Source organism: Stegostoma tigrinum, chromosome 6 (assembly GCF_030684315.1).
Source record: "Stegostoma tigrinum isolate sSteTig4 chromosome 6, sSteTig4.hap1, whole genome shotgun sequence".
In the NCBI taxonomy this organism is placed as follows: domain Eukaryota; kingdom Metazoa; phylum Chordata; class Chondrichthyes; order Orectolobiformes; family Stegostomatidae; genus Stegostoma; species Stegostoma tigrinum.
Window position 1 is genome coordinate 87,228,266 of NC_081359.1, and position 20,305 is coordinate 87,248,570.

At 40.1% G+C, this 20,305-nt stretch overlaps 1 protein-coding gene across 2 annotated transcripts in view; it reads left to right on the forward strand.

Moving 5' to 3' along the window:
- Nucleotides 1-10,950, forward strand: part of LOC125453510 (high-affinity choline transporter 1-like) — a 33,384-nt gene extending 22,434 nt beyond the window's left edge. For both annotated transcript variants that reach the window (XM_048533205.2, XM_048533204.2), the window contains exons 6-9: nucleotides 742-885; nucleotides 5,270-5,423; nucleotides 7,469-7,686; nucleotides 10,192-10,950. In XM_048533205.2, coding sequence (XP_048389162.1) covers nucleotides 742-885; nucleotides 5,270-5,423; nucleotides 7,469-7,686; nucleotides 10,192-10,647 — 972 coding nt within the window. In that variant the 3' untranslated portion in view covers nucleotides 10,648-10,950. The remainder of the gene's footprint in view (nucleotides 1-741; nucleotides 886-5,269; nucleotides 5,424-7,468; nucleotides 7,687-10,191) is intronic.
- Nucleotides 10,951-20,305: the final 9,355 nt, after the last annotated feature.

Consider the following 20,305-nt stretch of genomic DNA (forward strand, 5'->3'; position numbering starts at 1 on the left):
TTTTAAAGGGCTCACAAGTCATCCCATTACAACAAAAATTCAGGACCAAGTCACTGGATTCAAGTCCCAATTGCAGTGCAAAATTGAGAGATTGCTACATAATCAGAGGTATCATGTTTCAAATGGACAATCTACATGTTACCAGTTCATGAACTGAAGATATCAATACATAAACTATAGAATTGCGTGATCAACCAATGCTTCCAAGATTTTACCTTCATATCTTACGCTTCACAAAAGGCTAGTGGTCAAACACCTATATGAGAATCAATTAGTTTTATTTGTTAGAAATGACAATGTTGCACATTAACACTGTAATAGATTTTGGAATGGAAAACAATGCATGCTAAAAATCTGACATTAAAATCATTGCAGAAATGGGCATCGTCTAAAATGCAGGTACACAGATTAACATTTTGGGTTAAAATTTTCTATCAGCAATGATTCAAGAGATATAACTAATTGTGCAGAATGTTTCAAAACCACGGACCTGAAATGTTAATTCCACTTCTTTCATCAGATGCTGTCAGACCTGCTGCATATTTCCAGCATTTTCTGTTTTTTTTTCAATTTCACATATATAGCTTTCAGTGTATTTTATAGCTTTTAGAGCAAAATATTTATTTGATAAGTTAAATAAGTTAACAGATTTCCCAGCTTTGGCAGCTATTAAACAGACCAGTTCTAAGTGTATTCACTGTGTGAACAATGAGTGGATAATTGCAATATTTTACATCTTAGTGGCTGTGTGTGCCGTTCACCGTGCTAAATCACGCTGTTACTGACATCAAGATCACAGCAGTTAAGGAGGTCCATCAAAAACCTTGGCTTGGAAACATTGATGAGAGGTTTATTGGAAAATGGATAGATGATCTTTTGCTAATGGTATGATATGGAACATTTCTTCTTCGTGCCAAAATATCTCACCTGGTGGAAATTTATGATTTTCTGATTAATCATAAAATGGATGGTTAACCACTACATATTTCGATGAAGACTGACAAGTTTTCCAGGAAGAAACGTAGTTTCTTATCCCATCATTTCATGTTTATATTTTTCTTTTTGTAGCTGAGATGTAGATTAAAGAGGTGTTAGAGTTATACCACAGAAAGCTTAGATTTTTTACATTTGCTTGTGGGATGTGGGCGTCGCTGGCTGGCCAGCATTTATTGCCTGTTCCTAGTTCCCTTGAGGATGTGGTGGTGAGCTGCTTTCTTAAACAGCTACAGTCCATGTGCTGTAGTTGGACCCACGATGTCCTCAGAGAGGGAATTCCAGGATATTGACCGAGAGACAGTGAAGGAATAGTGATATATTTCCGAGTCAGGCTGGTGAATGGTTTGGAGGGTAAAATAACTCCACAGAGGCTGGTATCCTGCCTCCCTTTGTTTACATGTGCAGCATCCTTGACATTGATCCAGCTGCCTCAGAGCCCACAGGACTCACACTCCAGCCAGGGCTCCTTGATTAGACCAGATTAATAGCCCCAATCAGGGAACTGATATTCTATGAGGTCCACCTGGCTGATCTTGTTGCAGAGGGGAGCCATCAGGTGGTGGTATTGCTATATGTCTTCTGCCCTTGTCCTTCTAGATGGAAGTGGTTGTGAGTTTAAAAAGAGAAATCATGCTTGATAGATCTATTGGAATTCTTTGAGGTTGTAACTGATACAATTGATCAGGGAGCTAATGGAATGTGTTTTATTTGAACTTTCAGAAGGCTTTCAACAAAGTCTCACTAAAGATAGTAATGAGTAAAATTAAAGCACATGAGATTGGGGGTGGATAATAAGATGGACAGAAATTTGGTGAACAGGCAGGAAACAAACAGCAGAAATAATTGTGTCTTTTTTTTCTGAATGGCAGGCAGTGACTAGTGGGGTACAACAGCAATTGGTACTGGGACTCAAGTTATTCACAAGATTTGTTTATGATTTAGTTTAGAGAAGTAAATGTAATACCTCAAAATTTGCAGATGACACAAAGCTGGGTACAAGGTACCTGTGAGGAGGATGCAGAGATGTTGCATTGTAATTTGGGCAGGGGATGGGTGGACAATTGCATGCTAAATGCAGTATAGCGTGGATAAATGTGAGGTTATCCACTTTGGTAGCTAAAATAGGAAGACTGATTATTATTTGAATGGCTGTAAGTTAATGGAGGGGAATATTCGCTGAGACCTGGGCATTTTTGTGCACCAGTCACTGAAAGTAAGCACATAGGTGCAACAGGCAGTAAAGAAGACAAAAATGAATGTTAGCCTTAACAGCAAAAGGACAAAGGGGTATTGGTGAGGCCACTCCTGGAATACTACGTGCAGTTTCGATGTCCTGATCTGAGGAAGGATGTTCTTGTTATAGAAGAAGTACAGTGAAGGTTTACAAAATTGATTCCAGGGATGGCAGGCCTGTTGTATGAGGACAGATTGAGTCTGTTAGGATTGTATTCACTGAAGTTTTGAAGAATGAGGCAAGATCCCATGAAAACCTACAAAATTCTAACAGGACTGGACAGTTTAGATGCAGGAAGAACGGTCCCAATGGTAGTGAGAGTCCAGAGGGTCACAGTTTAAGGAAAAGGAGTAAATCTTTTAAGACTGAAAGGAGGAGAAATTTCTATGGAGTTTACTACCACAGATAGTGGTTGAGGCCAAAACGTGTGTTTTAAAGAAGAGGTAGATTTTGCTCTTGCGGCTAAAAGAGCCAAAGGGTATTGGGGAAGAGTGGGATTAGGTAATTGTGCTCATTTTGAACAATGGAGCAGGCCAAAGGAGTCGATCAGCCTATTCCTGCTCCTATCTTCAATGTTCCAATGTTTGGAAGGCTTTTTTGGGAATAAGCTACTACAAAAATACATAAACTGATAGGGAATGAGAGTTCAATTAAAAATGGAATTCTAAGTACCTAGTTTGCACTGTTATGTCCATCCAAACTGTTGCTAAATTGCTAAAAATAAATAAGGAAATACTTTGGAAAAATAGTGAAATATGTTATTATATGAATATGATGCATATGTATTTAATTTTTAGATGGTATACAAAGAAATACATATTCTGAAGGGGGAAATTGGAAATGTTGGTCTTAGCTTTCAGACAGTCGGGCCTAATGTCATCAGAATATGTTTTTACAAATAGATACAATATGGCTCCAGTTTTTGTCCGTACTGTCAAATGTTACAGTTATCATTGATCCTTAACATTATTCTGAGTTTGCACTCATAACTAATTAAATCTACTGGAATTGAAATGTAGGAACAGAACCAGGTCAATTATCACTTTCAGAGATAGTAAGAACTGCAGATGCTGGCGTCAGATATAACAGTGTGGAGCTGGAGGAACACAGATGGCCAGGCAGCATCAGAGGAGCAGGAAGTTGACGTTACGGGTCGGGACCCTTCTTCAGAAATGGGGGAGGGGGAAGGGGCCTGGAAAACAAATAGGGAAAGGAGGGTTGAGGCTGGGGAAGGTAGATGGGATGGTGATAGGTGAGTGCAGGTAGGCAGTGGTGGGGATTTGTCAGTGAGGTGGAAGGAGCAGATAGGTTGGAGAGAAGATGGACAGGTTGTATCAGGCCAAGGAGGTGGGGATGAGAGGGAGGGTTGGTCATGGGATAAGGCCAGGGATAGGAAGATTTTGAAACTGGTAAAACACGGTTAGGCCATTGGGCTGTAGGCTCCCAAGGCAGAATATGAGGTACTGCTCCTCCAGTTTCTTGGTGGCCTTCTCTAGTGTCATAATGATTCCACCCAGAATCTGGAGGAGCAGCACCTCATATTCCGCCTCAGAAGCCTACGGCCTAATGGCCTAAAAGTGGATTCTACCAGTTTCAAAATCTCCCCATCCCCCTGCCCGCCTCATCCCATGGCTAATCCTCCCTCTCATCCCCAACTCCTTGAACTGGCAAAATTATCACTATAAAATCTCCCTCTTAGCTCAAGGGAAGATCTCAATGTCTTAGCAAGGCATTCAGTTTAAGGGCAATTAGGGATGGGCAACAAATATTGGATTATCAGTGAGCCTGATACCCCATGCAAGGTTAAGAGTCAACTTTGATACCAATGTGTGAAAATGAATTTCACACAGAGGAAGGACAGTTTCAGGATTATTTTCTACCATTTTGGATGTGATGACCTGGCAGGGTTAATGCCTGACCGTTAATCTAGAGACTCGGGTAATGTTCTGGGCACCTGGGTTTGAATCCTGCCATGACAGGTAATGGCATTTGAGTTCAATTTTTTGAAAAAATCTGGAATTAAAAGCCTCAGACTAACAATGAACTGTTGACAGGGGCAAAAATTTCTGGTCCAGTAATGCCCTTTACTGAAGACAACTGCTGATATATCTGATTTGACCTACATGTGACTCCTGATCCACAGCAATGTGGTTGAGTCTTAACTGCCTTCTGGGCAATAAGTACTGGCCCAGCCAAAGATGTCTCATCATAGAATCCCTACAGTGTGGAAGCAGGCCATTCAGCTCATTGAATCCACACCAAGACCATCTCACCCAAACCCACCCTCTACTCTATACCTATAACCCTGCATTGCCTATGGCTAACCCATCTAACCTATACATCCTGGACAATATGAGGCAATTTAGCATGGCCAATCCACCTATCCCACACATCTTTGAAATATGGGAGGAAACCAGAGCACCCAGATGAAACCCACACAGACACAGGGCAAATGTACAAATTCTACATAGGCAGTCACTTGAAGGTGGAATCGAACCCAGGTCACTGATGCTATGAAGCAGTAATGGTTACCACTGAGCCAGCCTGCCCCATTCCTGTGGATGATATTCTTGAAAATTTAGAACAATGCTGTTGACCCAATATCCTCAATATCAAATTGATGTTCCATTTGCCTAGTCTGTGTAATTTTTGAGGTAATATTCCTGAGCAGAGGCTTTTCTACAAATATTTCTCTCATTCTGCAGTACATTAGGTCCTGATTGGAATGAAGGCTAGGTGGATCTTATTGACCACGAGATCCTTGTTTGGGTTTTCCATTCAGGAGATAAATGGTTATAAACAGGAGATTGAGAGAGTCTCCTCATTCTGGGGACAAGCTCTAAGCTGGTTGATAAGGAGTCCGTGTACTGTGCAGGTATAAATAAAGGGTGACTCAGTGACAGCATACCAGCCTCTGTGCAGGTATTTTAGTTAGGATCCAAAATACACTGTAGTGTCATATTGGATGATAATGAAGCTTTTAGTATTAATACAAAAAATGGTTTCACAGTTTGATGGCATCTTAACTTTCATTTATAGGTGTTGGGAGGAATACCATGGCAAGCCTATTTTCAAAGAGTGCTGGCATCTTCCTCCATTAAAAATGCTCAGAAATTATCAATCGCAGGAGCATTTGGTGGTTGTATAATGGGCATCCCTTCGGTCCTAATTGGCTCAGTTGCAGCTTCCACAGGTACAGTACCACATCAGCATGTACAATGCCTGGTAGACTGATGAATCAGCTATCAGCAATGGCCAGTTTATGTATATGTATCTGTGTCTGTGCCTCACCTGGATGTTCACCAAGCCAGGATGATTTAGGAGCCTTTTCAAAATGGCAGGCATAACCTGATTCTGGGATTCCTGCTCCCATTTCTGTTCCCATCAATTTTTATTCACACACAACAAGGATGTAGACAGTGGATCCACATGCAACACATGGCTGGTTTACCATTACATTCACTAACATCACATACATGTTGTGATCAATTAGTCATTTTCCCATTGTGTAAAATCTGCTTATGCATTCAAAATGGAAGAAAACAGTTTCATACAATATTGCCTATTTAGGAAGATTTATTTTTCTCTGGAATGACTTTCCTCAGACTAAACTGGTTTTTATTTCTAAAAACAGAAAACCATTGACTTAAAGTGCATGGTCACATAACCAGTTTGAGTCAAGATGATGAGAGATAGGCAAGGCAAGTCTGAACTGAAACTAATATTTTATCAAAGAATGCTGAAACTCAATTGGACTGAAGAATCCCTGTTTACTATTTTTGATTGACATCTTTCTGTAAGTTACCTATAGATTTTCCAGCTTTGGAAAAAAACAATAATGCCAGACATAGAGTGAACTTTATTTGAGGAAACCAGTTATTGGGCAGATGAAAAAGAAATTGAATTGACAACAGCAAGGACTGACTCTTTCTCTCCCTGTTTCATTTTCAACATCATGAAAACCAGCACCAGTGATAGAATAAATCAAAGAAATATGTATTCAATGAGAACTAAAGATTCTATAAAGTGCGATACGGCTGAAGATATAAGGTATTATTTAAACAGCCATAGTCCCAGGTTCAACTTTCATCAACTCAAGGATTCTTGCAACAATACTATGGCTTTAAGAGTTGATTTTTTCACGAAGAAAGGTTGAGACAAAGGTACTAAAGTGGTCTGCTCAAAGCTAATAAAATAAACAGCTTATGAGGCTTTAGGTATTTTTTCAGTTGGAAAAATAGAAGCAGCCTGAATGGTTGGGCCAATGTCCCACAGAACCGGGATTTTTAGTTTTCGCTTTCTGCAGTTGCTGGGGTCTTGAAGCTGGATGTAAAAGGTCTTATTCCTTTCTGTAATACAGCTAAAAACTGGGGTTCACTTCCTGCTGCTAGAATTGCATGTGAGATGATCTATTTTACTGAATTTGCCTTTGCCAAGGGTGTGATTATGGGATGTTGCTGTATTGCAACATGTAATTAGTAGTAGTCCATATATCTATTATTTTGTTCAACATTTTGATAAAGTTACAATAAAGCCAATTCTTGTATTTTGTTTTGTCTACATTTTAACTGTAGTGTAAAAATTGAATTTTGTTTAACGTCAAGTAGTTTGATCAATTGAATTGCATCTGGAATGCAAGGCCTTAAATTTACCATTAAAATGAGGAAAGGTTAGGATCTAGACTATTTTCTTATTATACTTTGAGTGGGTTTGGCCTAGTCCATAATACTCTCTGAGAACTTTTTACTGGACTGCATTGTTTTTTGTATTGTCACCTTCTCCTTATTAAACTTTATATCTGTGACTGTGTTGATGGGTGTTTTTCTTGGGTTGACTAAATAATAAAATTCCTTTTTTTCAGCCAAGAAAATCTTGAAATTGGGTCCCTAAATTTGACTAGTGGTACATTTTAATTGAAGCGTGATATAGTTAGGCACTAAAAACAATTATAAAAATTTATTACAACTGACCAGTGGAGGTTAAATGGTGGGGAGCTGATTCACCAGTCATCACATACTGGTGCAATGCATTTCTGTGTCTATATATATCTGTGATTGTTTAAAGATACCTGTGTCTTTGTGTTTGTGTGTGCCTACGGAGCAAAATAACTTGTAGCCAAGCGGCTGTCTGACGCCAAGAAATTATCTATAAAAGAAAACTCAAACATCTAATTATACTGATAAATTAATCAATAGTCTTTTGATGTTGGGGTCTGATACAAGTCCTTTTCATTTTCAGACTGGAATCAGACTTCTTATGGCTCCCAGTCACCTTATGAGAGAAATGAAGCTGCCATGATTTTACCAATAGTTCTTCGATATCTGTGTCCTCCCTATATTTCCATTTTTGGAATTGGTGCCATTGCAGCTGCGGTCATGTCTTCAACTGACTCTTCTCTTCTTTCATCAAGTTCCATGTTCACACATAATATCTACCGAAAGATTCTCAGGCCAAAGGTAACTTTACTGCATTTGTATACGTAAGTGCACTAGCCGTGAATGTGATCAAAGTCGATGAACAATAAATTATCACAGTATAAAAGATCTAAATGCACCGCAGCACAGGGATCACTTTGAAATTCGTATGATTCCCAGGTTTAGGTTTTGATCTGTATGTCTTGGATGAAGTGCAGGGATCTCTTCATAATTGACAGAGAGAAAATGGCACTAGATCTGCTTTCAGTGGAAATCAGCCCCATTTATCTTCCAATCTGCCAATTCACATTTTGTTGATGCAAGCAAAAATCTGTAATCTGTAATTCTGCGCAGTGATGCTGTACTTACTAAAATGAAAACAGGATAGCAAGGAAATGTACAGCCATATTGCTTTTTATTACCAATTTGCTTTCTACATAACTGCTGTACTTTGTGTAACTGGTTTAAGGGTATTCTCTCTAAACTTCCAATGTTCCTGAGTTATTTCCTATCTTTGTTACAATTGGGCGATGATGACTAATGCAATCTCATTGTTGTGTTGCATGTTTTTCACACATATTTCCCATACTGAGGGAGTGTCTGGGAGCACAGGAATGAGAGGAGCTCATGCAAATGATGAAGTTGTCTCTCAGGGCTGCAATACATCCCACTGTCCTGCTCAGTAACTGAAGATAAGCCCATATGTAGGCAATAACTATACCAATATCTGTGGTAGCTGTAGTCACAGCGCCACTTTCTAATCCAGCACAAGATGATACATGATCATGCTCACTCCTGAAGGCAGCACAAAAATACATCCATCTGCCTTTTGCTTTTCACTGGGGAAATCACTTAGGGCCAGGGTAACTCTGCACAATAAGGGATCATTCCTTATTTTGACTATTTGCCTTGCTTCTGTTAAGGGACTCCTTTTATCCCTTACTTCTAGACAAACCTATGGAAAGCTAAACCTTGAAGTCCTGTCTTTAACCTTTATTTATGAGCAACAGCACTGCGGCCACCTGGGGTGGTTTGAGTGACTGGCGCAGAACTGCAAGCCTGCGTCGCAGCAATCGGAGAGAGCTTCGCATGCCTTAAATCCCAATTCCACAATTACACTTATAGTCATTGGAAAACCTCATCCACTAACTCCTAAAGTCACCAGCTCTCTCGCATCCCCCCCCAGCCGCCTGATCATCAGCACCCACTTGACCCCACAACCTCTCCTAAAATTCAAATGTCCCTTATTTTAGTTTATAAGAGCTGGTCATTTGTTATAGTCTGGAGAATACAGGGTGCAAATGATCTGAAAAGATTCCCCAGTGGACTGGGGGAATTTAATTGCATGGATCCCCGGCTCCAAAAGGACACCTAATTCTAAAATATCACCCCCAAGGGTCGTAATTTCGATTTTGAGAGCTGCTGGCCAATCAGAGATCAGCAGGTGTCCATTACAGGCATCACCACCAGGAGTGGTGGCTACTACACGCAATGTACTTGGGGAACAATAAGAAACACCATCAACACATTGTTGTCATTCACAAGGCCCTACACTCGAAAGAATCCAACCAGGTAAAAATGCAGCATTTTTCATATTGTTTTTGCCAGTTTTTTTTGTAGGAAAGGAATATGGAAATAGTTGTAGGCTATTCAACCCCTAGAGTTTCTGCTGATTTTCTCTGAAATTCCATCCATTCGCCAATGGCTCCATTGTTTAATGTTAATACTTGGTAAAGTGATGTTGAGTCAACTGTCACTATCATGATACGTCTCTGCTGGAGGATAGAAATACCCAGAAACAAAAAACGCAACAGTTTAAAACAGTCATTGTCCTGGAAGGAGTCTCTGAGAGTGGTTGCAAGACAATGAAAATTTTTCCCATAACCTCCTTTGATAATAATAATTTCTGCATTTTTTTTCTGTAACACTTCCAATGGAATGCAGGAATTATATTGCTAGGACTTTTCTGAATTAGTTGTCAATTTGGCAATTATGGTTTTAAACACATGATGTCTGGAGCACAATTCAAGTTTCCTGCTCATATTATGATGTGATACACCATTAATAACTCTTTTGGAGTTCAACTCTTTCACAAAAAGAAATGAATACAAGATGATCTCATCTCGTCAAGAGATTGTATTTTATTGATTTGACTATCTATTGTGTTCAAGTTTAAGCTTATTTCACTACACTTTGGAGCAAGTACATTTTTCATTGCTTTACTGTATTTGATTGGTGCAATGCCACAAGATAGAACTCTATTGCAAAGAGCAATTTCCAAATGATATGTTTGCAAAAAGACCCTGGTTTAACTCACTCAGAGACAGTAAGAACTGCTGATGCTGGAATTGAGTTGTCTCTGGTTTAATTCTTGTTGGACTTCAAATCTGTTTTGCTAGTCTTTACATTTACCAATCAGGATTTGCCATCAAGATGATCTTAATGTATTCTCTAATGGTTTGAAAGTTCCATACCTAATGTGTTAGCCTTTGGAATTACAGAATTTGGCTTTGCACATTTCACCCCTCTTTCTTTATCTATTTTCAGGCAACAGAGAAAGAAATTCTGTTCGCAATGAAGACTACAGTCTTTTTAGTGACAGTACTTGCCACTGTCCTTGCTCTTTTTACCAACACTATTTATGGTCTTTATGCATTAAGTGCTGACTTGGTGTATGTTATCCTTTTTCCACAGCTTGTTTGTGTTCTGTATGTTTCCTGTGTAAATAGGCTGGGATTTGTTACTGGAGTCCTGACAGCAGCATTGCTTAGAATTGCTGGAGGTGAACCTCTTTTTCATTTTCCAGCTGCTATCCACTTTCCTGGAGGTTATTTCCAGGGCAGCGACTATATCCAGATTTTCCCTTATAAAACCTTTGCAATGCTCTCATCTTTGGTAGTGACTGTAACTTTGTCGTATATCAGCAAACTCAAATGGCCGGACGGGTACATAACTGTGTTTAATTTGACAGAAATATCACGTGAGGTGACAACCTCTTCTTAATCACATGGACTGACTGGAATCACAACATAGGAAACAATATATAACCCAATCACATTGGTAGGAAGGAGGTGGGATTTAGTTTTCTCATCAAGAGTGATCACTAAAGTTCCTTCAGTGCCTGCCACTTATAAGATTGTTTCTGGATGAAAATAGTAATAAGCAACAAAATCAATGCTTTGCGACCTTTCTAATGACACTGCATAAGTTTTGAGCAATTTATCTAGTGAAGCTTTGTGTCTCCAATGAAAAGCCATTCAGGTATCTCATACTAAATAAAAATCAAAAGAACTGCGGATGCTGTAAATCAGGAACAAAAACAAAGTTGCTTGAAAAGCTCAGCAGGTCTGGAAGCATCTGTGGAGGAGAAAACAGAGTTAACATTTCGGGTCCAGAGACCATTCCTCAGAATCTTTCTTCTGAGGAAGGGTCACTGGACCCGAAACATTAACTCTGTTTTCTCCTTCACAGATGCTGCCAGACCTGCTGAGCTTTTCAAGCAACTTTGTTTTTGTTCCAGGTATCTCATACACTCTATCTACTCAAACTACCTCTCTAAACTTTATTGTTTGGATCCATTAGGATTGAACATTTGCACATTACTTTGCTGCCACCTTTGCAGTCATATTTGGTCATGAAGCTGAGGATATAGAGTAGCCAGGGCAGAAATTACGTGTACAGTGGTGTGGAAGATGCTAATTCTGCAAATATCCGTATGGCCCTAAAAGATTTCCACTTTGAAGAAAGGCTGACAATATCAAATCAGTTTTAAGGTAGATGTGCATTTTATACATCTTCATGATGGGACAAGATTCCAATGCATCATCTCAAAGGAATCAGGAATTGTGATAGCTGTGCAGTTCTAAATAAGTTGGCTCTACATTGTCAGCATTTTGAATTCTGCAACCAGAAGTTGTGAATGACTGCAAACTCCCTTCTATCACAAAGTAGAACCTGAAACAACAGAATTCTTAACAGTAGAAACAGAAATTGCTGGATAAACATGGGATGCCTGGCACCATTGGAGGAAGTGTCCAAAGAAGGGTCATGTTGGACTCAAAATATTAAGTCTGTCTCTCTTCTCTCTGCAGATGCTGCCAGGCCTGCTGAGCCTCTCTAGTATTTTCTGCTTTTATTTCAGATTTCGAGTGTTGGCAGCAATTTGATTTTTGTATCTTTGTTTTCTCCATTTAACAATGACATGGGTAAAATTGCAGTTTCGCATTAAGTCCAAATCTTTGTGTTTAACCCTCACGCTGGAGTGCAACTTTTATCGTAGAACAGGCCCATCCCACAAACCTACGCCTTTTCACTGATTACACTCCATATACAGATAAATTGTTTATTCTTGTCATTTTTATTCACAGAATTACGCCAGTCTTCCATTTTTTGATCCATTTATGAGCATCTTACGATGGTAATTTTCTTCCTGTAACTGTACCTGTCACATCATACCATGTGCTCAGCTAGTGCTGTGCCTGTCTGAGGAAATCGTTCCTTCAAAGCTACTGGACTGACTTTTGGTGGGGAGGCATTAGTGCTACAAACCACAATCTACTGCATGGAAATGGAGATCTAAAATGAAGGATAAATTATCTGTTTGAGTTGCTGTTTCCCGCTCTGTGCCAATTACCTAGGCAAAAAGGTTACAACTTCAGGATGTTGCTCCGAGTAGGGAAGGTGGTGCAATTGGACCTGCACTTACTTCTTTGCAAATGAAATACAACAGGGGATTAGGGTAATCTGAACCCCTTCCCTCTTTAGTCTCCTGCTCCTATACCAAGTCATCATTCAAGAAGCTGAAATTGGGAACAAAACCAGAAATTACCGGAAAAACTCAACAGGTCAGCCGGCATCTGTGGAGAGAAATCAGAGTTAACATTTCAGGTCCAGTAAGCCTTCATCAGAAGTGTCAGGCTGTCAGACCTGCCAGGCCTGCAGGGCTTTTCCAGCAATTTCGGGTCTTGTTTCTGATTTCCAGCATCTGTTCTTTCAGCTTTTATTTAGCAGCCATTGGGATTATGTAACTGAGAATTGGAAGGTTGATGAAATCTAAAAGTCAACCTAAAGGTATGTTGCATGTAGCACAGGAGATATTCAGGTGCTGGGCAAATGACTCACTTACATACATACACTTTCACCCACTCTTGATCAGCACCAGGAAAATCTGCCCTAAAACTTTGCAAGATAATAAAATGTGAGGCTGGATGAACACAGCAGGCCAAGCAGCATCTCAGGAGCACAAAAGCTGACGTTTCGGGCCTAGACCCTTCATCAGAGAGGGGGATGGGGGGAGGGAACTGGAATAAATAGGGAGAGAGGGGGAGGCGGACCGAAGATGGACAGTAAAGAAGATAGGTGGAGAGGGTGTAGGTGGGGAGGTAGGGAGGGGATAGGTCAGTCCAGGGAAGACGGACAGATCAAGGAGGTGGGATGAGGTTAGTAGGTAGCTGGGGGTGCGGCTTGGGGTGGGAGGAAGGGATGGGTGAGAGGAAGAACCGGTTAGGGAGGCAGAGACAGGTTGGACTGGTTTTGGGATGCAGTGGGTGGGGGGGAAGAGCTGGGCTGGTTGTGTGGTGCAGTGGGGGGAGGGGATGTACTGGGATGACATTCCACATTAAGCAGAGGTTCACCTGCACATCTGCCAATGTGGTATACTGCATCCACTGTACCCGGTGCGGCTTCCTCTACATTGGGGAAACCAAGCAGAGGCTTGGGGACCGCTTTGCAGAACACCTCCGCTCAGTTCGCAACAAACAACTGCACCTCCCAGTCGCTAACCATTTCCACTCCCCCTCCCATTCTCTTGATGACATGTCCATCATGGGCCTCCTGCACTGCCACAATGATGCCACCCGAAGGTTGCAGGAACAGCAACTCATATTCCGCCTGGGAACCCTGCAGCTATATGGTATCAATGTGGACTTCACCAGTTTCAAAATCTCCCCTTCCCCCACTGCATCCCCAAACCAGCCCAGTTCATCCCCTCCCCCCACTGCACCACACAACCAGCCCAGCTCTTCCCCCCCACCCACTGCATCCCAAAACCAGTCCAACCTGTCTCTGCCTCCCTAACCGGTTCTTCCTCTCACCCATCCCTTCCTCCCACCCCAAGCCGCACCCCCAGCTACCTACTAACCTCATCCCACCTCCTTGACCTGTCCGTCTTCCCTGGACTGACCTATCCCCTCCCTACCTCCCCACCTACACCCCCTCCACCTATCTTCTTTACTCTCCATCTTCGGTCCGCCTCCCCCTCTCTCCCTATTTATTCCAGTTCCCTCCCCCCATCCCCCTCTCTGATGAAGGGTCTAGGCCCGAAACGTCAGCTTTTGTGCTCCTGAGATGCTGCTTGGCCTGCTGTGTTCATCCAGCCTCACATTTTATTATCTTGGAATCTCCAGCATCTGCAGTTCCCATTATCCCTAAAACTTTGCAAATACTTTTTAATTTTAGAAAAAGAGAATATTAGAAGTGCTGTCTTCTCATTCATCTCTCTAATGTCTCAGAATTTCATGCAGCCATTATTCATATTTTGAAGTTACAAGCAGACATAAAAATAACTTTTTCATAAGTACCGTGTTCAAATTATAATTTACACTTCTTTGGTGAATGTTATTCAATTAGAAAAAGAAAATAGAATTCATTAGACTCCTGACCCATTCACGAAGTGATATGGCTTTGAGTTATAAAGTAAAAAAAAGTTAATACACATTTAGTGTGAAAGAAGATTTAAATGATTGGGCAAACTTAGATGGTAATTTCTCAATTGTGTTCCAGGCAGTCTGTGGAATTTTTATAAAGTTGGAGAGAAACTTCAGAAGAAAACTGTTGGTTTAGAAGATATTCATTGTAACAGTCAACATATCTAAGATAATGGATAATGACTTTATAGAAAGGCGTTAAGATTTTAATGATGAACTGTCTTTCATTCTCTCAAAGATGTAAGCATTAGTAACAGAATAATTTACAGAAATCTCTACAGATTTTGAAATCCTACTATAATCTTACAGTTATTTTGAAAAGTAATAAAGTGTGAAGAACTATCTTTCTAGAATGTGCAAACATTACATTATTTAAACTTAAGTTTTCTGCAGGATGGTTTCCAATTTATTTTTAATTTACTCATGGGATGTGGATATTGCTGGTTGAGCCTGCATTTATTAGCCATCGTGTGAGGGAAAACAAGGTCAATTACGTTTAACATGTGATAGTCACCACCAAGTAGTCAGACTGATTCATTTACATTACTTTTATTGATAATGATAGTCTTATTTACTGCTTATTGCAAGATTAGGAAGTTGGTTGTGCTTTACAGTTAAAGTACTGTTCAAATTATCCTCTATTGGATTACCAGCATAATACAATGCTGTGCTTAAAAATGTTCTTATACTTAGCAAATATAGAAAAATCATGTGACAAAATTGATTTTAGGGGTGAGCGTAATTATGAGTGCATCAGGAAAGGTCTTTTGGATACAAATAGGAAAATATGGGGTGGAGTAAAATTTAAGATGGTCATTGACAAGAGGGGCTTTTCCTTTCTGGTGCAACATCACATTTGACTCAGAGCACATTACTAGGTAGTGATCAGAGTGTGCATTGGAGAAAGGGATCAGGGAGGATGCAAAAGTTTAATTTAGAAACAGCACCTTGAATTGATTAGGTAGTGTAGGAGCTGGAGATCCGAAGCAAAGGAAATCAAGAGAGAGGTACACAGTGGTTGCAGAAATTGCAGCCAATGTTGGGGAAGCAAACAGATGGTTGACTTTTATAGGCTGGAAATACCAACAACAACCTATATTTATATAACATTTATTTCATGAAACAAAATATGACACTAAATCTGGCCAAAGGCTTGATCAGAAAGGTTTGAGGAAAATCTTAAAGGAGGGAGAGATAGAGAAATGTACACAGGGAATTCCAAAACTTAGACCAATAGGTAACCGAGTGCACAGCCACCCGTAGGAGAACTTCAAATTGGGGATATGTAAGCGGCCAGAATCTTGGAGGATTGTGTGCCTGGAGGGAATTACAGATATGGAGGGGAGACGCCTTGCAGGGATTTGAAGATAAGGATGCAAATTTTAAAATATTACTTAATCCAAAGCCGATATAGATTAGTGAGTGTTGGTAATAGGAAAAGGACTTGCAACAAATTAAGATACAAGTTGAAGAGGATTGCATGGCCTTAGATCAATAGAAGACAGAATATGGAAACCAACCAGGAGTGCAGGTCTACAGATAACAAAGATGCGAATGGGGGTTTCTACAGCAGATGAACTTAGACAGCAGTGATATTACAGAGGTTAAATGAATGTGAATATATGGAAAAAAAAACCCCATCCTAGAGTTAAATATTAAACCAAAGTTGTGATTGTATTGCTTCAGCCTAAGACTGTTTCCAGAGAGGTGGCTGGAGCCAGAGGACAGGGAATAACTCTTGGAGCAGAGACTGAATGCAATGGCTTCAGTGTTCCTAATATTTAATCAGAGGAAACCTCTGGTCATCCGATACATGGTCTTTTGTTTCTTAATCCATCCTACAGTGTGGTTACTATTAGGAGGTCTATACTGCTCCTAAGAATGACTTCTATTATCATTACTTTCATTTATTATTACTTACCATGACTCAAACTGCTTCTAAATTCAGGTTAATAATGGGAACTGCAGATGCTGGAGAATCCAAGATAACAAAGTGTGGAGCTGGATGAACACAGCAGGTCAAGCAGCATCTCAGGAGCACAAAAGCTGATGTTTCGGGTCTCTGATGAAGGGTCTAGGCCTGAAATGTCAGCTTTTGTGCTCCTGAGATGCTGCTTGGCCTGCTGTGTTCATCCAACTCCACACTTTGTTATCTAAACTCAGGTTTACTGAAATTGAATCATACCTTTCTAATGCACTAATTATTAATTAACAGCGCCATCCCTCACCTTTTCCCAGCTACTTTTCTTTCTAAATGTCTGGTATCATTTAGTAATCAGGCCCCAATCTGTGTCATCTTACAATCCTGTCTATACTTTACGGCGAGGAGATTGTACTTATTTACTTCAATTTGTGTCAATTTATCTGGGCTTTTTTTTGTAACGAATGCTATATGCATTCTGGTAAAATTGTTAGTTTTTTCGTCTTTATTTTCGTTTTAGACATGTGGTCTCAAATCCCTTCCTGTCATGATCAATTTGACATTTCCCACATCTCTTGCCTTGTCTCTACTCTGTGATTTCTCACATCTTCCCAAGTTTGTCCCTCACCCCATGTTTTAATTTGCAGTTCTCTCTGCTTCCCTAATTGCATGCCTGGCTATAGTATAATATCCAGCACAATTCGGGTGCAGACTATCTCAGTGATACAGAATCTACATTCTCCAACATTACTATCAGTTCTCCATGAACTGGAACCCATTTCTCCAACGCCAATCTTAGATTCAGGCTTTTTTCCCCTCAAATCTTATCTGTCCTCTGCCAAATTGGTGCCCAAGTCCTTATACTACCCTTGCAAGAAACTCTCCTAATCCTGCCCTAGATTGTTGGCACCTACATTGATTATTACAAATGAATCCTCACTCTCTCACTGCAACTTTGTAGCCCAGAGTAGATGTCTTAAACGCTGGCAACACAGCCTTCTAGTTTCTTGAACAACACCAGTTGCTTCATTGTACTAAAATGAAACAAAGATCTATGGCTGATGGAAATCAGAAACGAAAACTGAAATTTCTGGAGAAACTCAGCAGGTTATTACTGACTCTTCATGACTCAACCTGAAATGTTATTGGTGAGGCCAACATTTATTTCCCATCCCTAACTGACATTGGAGTGTTTATGTCAACAGCCTTTTCAAACTGCTGAAGTCCATGTGTATAAGTACACCCCCAGAGCTGCCAGGGAGTTTCAGTATTTTGACCGAATGACAGTGAAAGAATGGTAAGAATTCCCAGTCAGATGGTTTGTTTGTGGTTTGCAGGGGAACATAAAAGCAGTGGTGTTTCCCGTTCATTTACTGCCCCTGTCCTTCTACATGATATAATCCCAAGTTTGGAACGTGGTCTACAAGTAGCCTTAGTGCGTTGTTGCAGTACATTTTGTAGATGGTACGCACTGCTGCTGCTGTATTGATGCCGAAGAAACAGAATGTTGACTGGGGTGTTAATCAAGTGGGTTGCTTTTTTTTTGGATGGGTCAAGCCACTTCTGACTAATATTTGCAAATAGCGGACAGATTTCAATGAGTCAAGAGGTGAATTGATCGCTACAGACTTCCTAGCCTCTGGCATGATCCTGTAGTCATAGCCTTTATCTGGATGGCCCAGCTTAGATTATGATTAATGACAATCTCTAGAATGTTGATAAGAAGGGATTCAGCAATAGTAACATCCTGAATACCAAAAGAACAGGGATTAGATTGTCTTTAGTTGGAGATGGACATTGCCTTAAGTGGCAATAACATTTTTGCCACATATCAGCCCAAGACTGAACGTTGTCCAGATTTTGTTGCATATGGACACAAGCTGCTTTAGTGCCTATGGAATCACGAATGGTGCTGAACATTGTGTAAACAACCATTTCACACCCCACTTGCTAGATTCCCTAGACACCAGATTTAGAAGGGCTCATTAATGCCATACTTGGTCAAATGTTTGATGTTAATGGTGGTTACTCTCATCTCGCCTCTGGAGTTCAGCTATTTTGTCCATGTTTAGACCAAGGCTGTAAAGAGGTCAGGGCAGTGAGCCTGGCAAACTCAACGACTGAGTGCCAGTTACCAGATTTTTTTTTGCTTGATAGGACATTCTACATCTTCTATCATTTTGTTGAGAGTAAACTAGTAGAATAGTAACTGACTGGTTTGGATTTTTCCTGCTTTTTGTCTGGGCATAGCTGGGAAATTTCATTTTGGTTGTATGGAAAAGCTCAAGTAGGGATATGGCCAGCTCTGGAGCATAAGTCTTCAGTACTATTGCTGGAATGTTGTCAGTGGCCATACCTTTGCAACATTCAGGTATTTCTTTCTATCATGTCAAGTGTATTGAACTGAATTGGCCGAAGCCTGGCATGTGATACTGGAGATGTTAAGAAGCAGTCAAGGTCCATAATCAAATCAGTTGCATTTTTACATGTAAAAAGAACTCTTTTGAGCATCAAAATATGGTGATGCAAGCTAAAGAATATCACATTAACACTGCAGTCTGCTTCTTAAACAATTAGACCATAAGAAATAGAAACAGGAGTAGGCCATTTGGCCCCTCAAGCCTGCTCCACCATTCAATAAGAATAAAGCTGATCTGACTTTCCAAATGTCCATTTTCCTGCCTTTTCCCCATAACCCTTGATTCTCCTCCTGATCAAGAACCCATTTCAGCCTTAAAATATACACAAGGACTCTAGAATTCCTTACCATAGAGAGCTGTGGGGCCAAAGAGATAACCTCTGGAAGGTATTATTCAGTGGTAATAAATAATTCAATTTTAGTTTTGCTACAAAATGTATTTAGCAAAGCAATGCTACTAATGGTATTAAAATCATCCTTAGTTGTTGAGGGGCAGTTATAATATTTAACCCCATAATTCCATTTATAGAGATGGTAATTTATTATCTCAAAGATTTTTTACTCCGTGGAATTCTCTTCCTCAGACAGCAGCACAGCCTGGGTCATTGAATAGTTTTTGAAGTGAGTTAGGTTCTGGACTGTGAAGGCAATCAAAGGGCATAAGGGTGTATCAGATCAGCCATGATCTTAGCAAACGACAAAGAAATTTAGAAGGGCAAAAGAGCCTGCCCCAATTCTAATTTGTACAATTTTTATATTTCACCCTGACGAGAGCAAAAACTGTTATTTCACCTTGAGAATATCTCAGAAGTCCTAAAAGAAACCAAATGCTTTGTTGGAGATTCTTACCAGACACCTGTTTCAACTTAAAAGAGGAAATAGAGATGATAGCAGCAAGAGCAGCACCAGCTATTGAGGGCAGAATGAGGTGACAGCCTACTCCAGAACAAAAAGGACACTTCATATTCTCTGGAACCCCAGCACCTAGAGCTCTAGTGCCAAAACAGGAGTACTTGTACTCACTCTCCTTGAATCATTCTAATAAGTTCCAGTGTGTGCCAACCAGTGAATTCCACATCTTCAGTGAAGTGGGTGCTCAGAAGCTACATAGATACTAATTATACAAAACCACTTCCAACCAGAGCTCAAGTCTCAAACAGACACTGGGCAGGATTAAGTGTCACCAAGCATGTCATGGCAATCAATTAATTCCAACATTAGCTCAGTAGCCATTCAGTACCTGTTTTCATCCTGTCATTTAAAGAACTCCAAATATGATGTGGATTTCTTTAAAAGGCTAATGCATAATATAAAATTCTGCACTGTTACCAAATGGCAAAGGAAACTTGAAAATCCTCCCAGAGCGCATATCTGCAGAAGTGACCAAAGGATAATCACATAAGTTCTTTTAATGCAATAGGCCATACAAATTGCATAGCATGAAGCTTTTTTAAACTAATTATCCTGTAGATCATATCACTACAAAAACAATCTTCTCCCAGTCTACTTACAGACATTGTATGTAGTTCAACAACCTAAATTTAATCTGTTATACACAAAAATAAGATTGCTACAAAACAAATTTTTAAAAAAAACTACAACAAGAGAAGTCAAACT